The 6,157-nt window shown below is 28.9% G+C and overlaps 1 protein-coding gene across 1 annotated transcript; it reads left to right on the top strand.

Annotated features, from left to right (window-relative positions):
* Positions 1 to 4,596: 4,596 nt before the first annotated feature.
* Positions 4,597 to 5,943, top strand: LOC145102893 (NDR1/HIN1-like protein 13). The gene has a single exon (XM_079040403.1). It carries the CDS (start codon positions 4,936 to 4,938, stop codon positions 5,713 to 5,715), a length of 780 nt encoding a protein of 259 aa, XP_078896529.1. The 5' UTR covers positions 4,597 to 4,935; the 3' UTR covers positions 5,716 to 5,943.
* The last annotated feature ends 214 nt before the right edge of the window (positions 5,944 to 6,157 follow it).

Genomic DNA, 6,157 nt, shown 5'->3' with positions numbered 1-6,157 from the left:
AGTAAAGTGGCACAATGTTATGGCCAATATATGTTCAACACGAGGAACATAAAAAGAAACCCAACTGGCAAGAAACCAGCTCATATCACACTAGAAGTATGGAACTCATGGCAAGCTAAATGGAGTATAGATGAATACAAACATAAATCTAATCAGAACAAGATTAATAGGCGTAATAGGGTAGCTATCGAATACCACAACCTACCCATAAAGTTGGATCTGCTTCTCATTTGAAGGTTTCTTCTAATTTGGTAAGTTTTTTTAATGGTACATCTGAGTTTGTATGTTTATGTGTATGTGTATATATATTTTACATGTTGTGGTATTTATGCAGAAGAGGAAATTAGGACATTGATCCATCACATAATGAGTTGTTCTTGTATACACCTACAAGGAATCACGATGGAGTCACATTTACAAATGAAAAAATATAGAAAAATTCATGTAACATTCATTTCATTGCAAAGTTTTATAGTGTAGACTTCATGTTATTAATAAGTTTGATATCTTTTTAAATTATTATTATTTTATAGGTTGGCTTTACAAAAGGAAAAAAAAAGGAAGATTTGGAAGTTGTAGGTGAAGATGTTGAGGATAACCTAATATTTTATGATGTTGTTGATGGACATGACAAGAAAAGAAAATTATATGGATTTGACTCATATGCAAAGGTGGTTCCCATAATGATTAGCAGTCCCACAGAAGTATATCTAATTACATTCCGGAAAAAAAATGTTGAACAGCAAAAATTAAAGGAGCTTGTTACACAATAAAAAGAGCAAAATGAAGAACATAAGGAGATAATGAAGGCCAAAGATGACCAACACAACATAAGAATCGAGGAGCTTCATAACCAACTACAAACGACAATGGTTGTTATTAATGGTTTTCAATAACTACAAAAATCATAAAGTGTTATTTTGTTTATTGCAAAGTATTTATTTTAGATCAGTCACTTTAGATGTAACAAGTATGTATTGTTTTATTTAATAATATAAATGTTATTTGATTTTTTGTTATTTTTTATTTTATATATTAGTACAAATTAACTTGGAACTAATTTGTAAATTAATTATCCATCCGTAGATATCTAGCTTTGCAACAAAAATATTCCTATGTAATTTGCTATGGAATCTACTATAGAATATAGACCACAGATTTACCTAGGGATTAATCACCATGGATTTAGCTAGAAATTTATCACACCATATTTAGCTAGGGATTAATCACCATGAATTTAGCTAGAGATTAATCACTGCAAAACATTTTGGCAGATTTAGTCCATACAACAAAAATTACATATTTTGACAAATTTAGTCCCTACAACAAAGTTTTACATTTTAGCGGATTTAGTCCTTGTAGTTGTTTAATTTATAGAAAGGATGTCTATAATTTTTTTCAAAAACGGTCCATATGTTTAACGTTTTTGTATTTTGATAGGTTTGACCCCTATGTATAAAATTAATTTTAAAAATTATCTCCATATTTTACAGAAAATGTCTACGTGTTTCACAATTCTGACACTATATTTTGTGGAGTCGTCACTTCTACTCCCTAACTTTCACTAAAATGTTCATAATAATAATAATAATAATAATAATAATAATAAAAGAAATTCAAACCCATTACGTAGCATAAGTATTTTTCTAGTTACAGAAGTGGACTTCATTAAAAAACTACATAGGCCATTTTTATAATTTAATCTGTTCTTGTTACATACAGCATTACTTTAGAATAAAGAAATAATATCTTACATAGTTTGATTTTAAATTAATTTATTAGCTTTTAGACTTATCAATTAAAAGATTTATAACTTGTAATTGTTCGATTGAGATATAATTTATGTGCTTTAAACTTGTACCATTTTTATTATTGTAGTATATTTCGATCACAATTACTAGTAGACCGAAATAGTAAATACAACAAATTCACAAGAAATGTAAAGTATGCGATTCGAACATGTGTGAAGACAAGTGAATTAGACCGCCAAACAAGAAGCTAGATTAGCAGCTTTGGTGGGTTTTTACTGAATTTTATAAATCAACTATCACAATATATACTTTTATAATATACAACGAATAAAAAAAATACCCAAAAATGAGAAGTTGTTAGGTTCAAGGTCCCGTTGTTCGAACCCCAAAACTTTTTTTGATTATTAACCTCCTTCCTAAGCAATACCTTAATGACACGACCCTGATTCAAATTTGTATTTTGATTTTAAGTCCCTAAGATAAAGAAATTTGCTATATATTTTGGGAAAATTATAAGATACACCATTTAAGATGTTTGCAATATATATTAATTTTCGATTTACTCATCAATGTTTATTATATGAAAAAATTTGTGAAATGACCAAAAAAAAAGAAGATTATGTTATGAGAAATGCATTTGTCTCTGAGGAAATGACGTGACAGAGGAAAAAGACAAAAAAATGTTGTAGATTTCATGGTTCCAGCAACCATTTCCGTAAAGAATTAAAGGATCCGTAACACAGTGTACCATTTCCGCAGAGACATTATACTTTCGTAGAGCACTATACCAATTTCGCAGAGACCTTCTTTGCGGAACCATAAAATCTGCAACATTTTTTTTGTCTTTTTTTCCGATTACGTCATTTTCTCAGAGACAAATACATTTCTCAAAAGATAAAGAGTTCTACAGAGCTCGCCTCTACGGAAGTTGTGGTCATTTTCCGAAAATCAAACATTCTTAGTAATTTTTCTTAAACATCCCGCTCTTATCATTTTACAAATTTTTTCTTCGTGTTTTTTTTTTCCAGCAAAATCCGTTACTTCGTACATATCTTAATATGATTATAAATACCAAGCAATAGATTAATAAATAAAATTGGATTAAAATTAATTAAATAAATATTACTTCATCCAAATAAATAAATATATTATATTTATTTCATAAAATGAGTTTTTGCTCGATTAAAACGGAGAGAGTATAAGGTTGACTAATTAGAAAGTAACTACCGAACACACCCAAAAACGTTCTAATCGAATTGCTGTCTCCACCGACTTTTCCTTTGTCATGTTATATATATATATATATATATATATATATATATATATATATATATATATATATATATATATATATATATATATATATATATATATATATACACTAGTTTATAACCCGTGGAAACCACGGTTATAAAATTAATTAGACTTTTATAGTAAAAAAATCAAAAGTATTAATCATTTATTTTAAATAAATTACTAATTAAGAGATATTTTTATTAGTTATGTAAAATTATAATCGTTAATTCAAAAAAATATGTAAAATTAATTTTTATTATATATTAGACATTTTTTATTTGTGAATTAATGAAAACAATAATATAAAATTTAAAATTTAAAATTCAAAATAGAGAATAAATTTATTGACAAATAGCATCACATTAATGAGGAGGTCTAATAAATTTTAAATGATAAACTAATAAATTGACAAGTGCTAACACATTAATTAAAAGATCTAATATGGTGACAAATGGCAAAATAACTACTATTTTATTAGTATAGGGATATATATATATATATATATATATATATATATATATATATATATATATATATATATATATATATATATATATATTAACTTTACAAACTTAAAAACTGCTCATTTTTATTTAAAGTCATTGAAAAAAAATTAAAAGAACTATTTTTTTATAAAAAAATATCAATTTTTTTTTCAATAGATTGGTCTAAAAATTGTGATTTTCGCCCTATAATGTAAAAGAAAATAATAATAGATAAAAAAAATTAGATATCTCAAAGTATTTTTTTTTTCTATCAAGTTCTACCGATTTTCTATATTTTAGGGTTTTCAAAACTTTATGCATTTTTTATTTAATTGCAATATATATATATATATATATATATATATATATATATATATATATATATATATATATATATATATATATATATATATATATATATATGTGTGTGTGTGTGTGTGTGTGTTAGTGAGCAAAAGAAGAATAGATGAAACAAGTACAACCATATGGATATAAATTTGTCTTTATTGTTTAATAATTAATATCATATTTATAGTTGTAGGTGAACATTGTCTATTAAATTTTCTGTTTTGGAATTTGATCTACAAAGTTTTCAGATTTCACATATAGTTAATATTTTATAAAAAAAAAAAAAATTGATTAAAAATCTATAATTTCAATCAAATTATGTATGTAGACAACACAACTCCTTTTATTTAAAGAACATTATTGTTAGATGCATACTTGTACAAACAATAAATACGATAATTTTGATTTATTTATTTGTTAACGAGTCGATTTAAAATGCATTTAATCTTTGATTTGCTTAGAATAGATTATTAAAAGTTTAGTTATAAATGATACTTATCAAACGAATTAAAGATGTGGATTATAGTCTAAATAATATTTTTAATCTAATCCAATCTTCAAATTCATTCAAAAAGTTTGATTATTATCGTAGTATTTGTATATTATTCCAAAACCAGATATGTATATAAAAAAATAGAAAAATAAAAAATAGAAAAAGATATCTCTATTTATTTTGACTATATATATAACCAAAAATAGAACCATATTTTCATGAGAAAGTTTTTTTTAGGGTTAATGATTGAGGAAAGGAATTTGATGTATTCCCTCCAACTCCGAAAACAGCCTTGCATCTTCCAATAAACAGAGATAAAGATTCCGCGGCTTTGCTCCACCTTCAACCTCCCTTTTGGTTGCACGGTTGCTATCTTTCTCTCTCTCTCTCTCTCTCTCTCTCTCTCTCTCTCTCTCTCTCTTCTCTGTCACTTTCCCGGCGCCACCGTCAGCTACAATACACGTACTTACAAGGAGATCTCAGCTAACAAAAATCACAAATTAAATAGACAGAGATCGAGAGTGATCGACTTACCTAAACAAATCATCACACCATTTTCTCAATGGCAGAGAAAATCTACCCTGCTTCCAAGCCCAACACCGGCCCCACTCCCGCCGCACCCACCGGCGCCGGAAACGGAAACGGTAATGGAAACCCTGCGTTTCCGGCTACCAAAGCCCAGATGTACAACGCCACTCGTCCGGTGTACAGACCTCAACCCCGCCGCAGCCGCCGTAGCTGCTGTTGCTCTTGCTGTCTCTGGATCACCTTTGTTATACTTTTGTTGATTGTCATCGCCGCCATAGCCGGTGGAGTTGTGTACGTTTTGTACCGTCCTCACCGTCCTTCGTTCTCAGTCTCCTCTCTTCATGTCTCTCAATTCAACCTCACTTCCTCGGATAAACTCACCACGAAGTTCAATTTCACCATTTCAGCTCGTAACCCTAACAAGAAGATCGTGTTTTTCTACGACCCGGTTTCCGTTTCGTTCAATTCGAAAGACGTTGATGTCGGTGACGGATTGATTCCGGCCTTCACGATGGGGAAGAAGAACACGACGATGTTGCGGACCACCGTGTCAACGACCGGACAAACAGTGGATGATAACTCTGCTCTTAAATCAGATCTGAAGAACAAAAAGAGTTTACCATTGAAGATCCAGCTCGATACCAAAGTGAAGGCGAAGATCGGAAGCTTCAAGACTAAAAAGGTACCGATTAGAGTTACTTGTGAGGGAATCAAGGCGGCAGCACCCACCGGAAAAACGGCGACGACAGCAACAACTTCTGATGCTAAATGCAAGGTGGATCTTCGAATTAAGATCTGGAAATGGACAATTTGAAATTATACTTTTCAATTGAAGGAGAAATCAAAGGTGTGATTATCTGAATTTGATTTTTTTCATGAATATTGTGATTTTGGGGAAAGTTTGGATTTGCATGTTTAGGAACAGGATTATGGGTGTTTTTTTTTATTGTGTTTGATAGAATACGTTATAAGTTTGATATCTTCTGATTAATCCATAATTGGAAATTGAATTTTTGTTATGAATTTAAGCATTTTCCATTCAGTCATATTTGTCATGGAAATTAATCGTATTTTTGTTTTTGGTATTTTTGGCACATTGTTTTTTAATCATATTTAGATATATTTTTCGTAAAAGATTAGTAAGTACGATACAAAATGTCGTTATCGAATTAACAAAAATTAAATTGTGTTGTTAATTTGTATAAACTAAACAGAAAATAAGGTTCATAATACTTGATGTAAAAGATGTTTTATTT

This window comes from Lactuca serriola, chromosome 4 (assembly GCF_051521515.1).
Source record: "Lactuca serriola cultivar US96UC23 chromosome 4, Lser_US96UC23_V15, whole genome shotgun sequence".
NCBI classification, from domain to species: domain Eukaryota; kingdom Viridiplantae; phylum Streptophyta; class Magnoliopsida; order Asterales; family Asteraceae; genus Lactuca; species Lactuca serriola.
The sequence above is the reverse complement of the archived record's forward strand: the minus strand, read 5'-3'. Positions and strand labels throughout refer to the sequence as shown.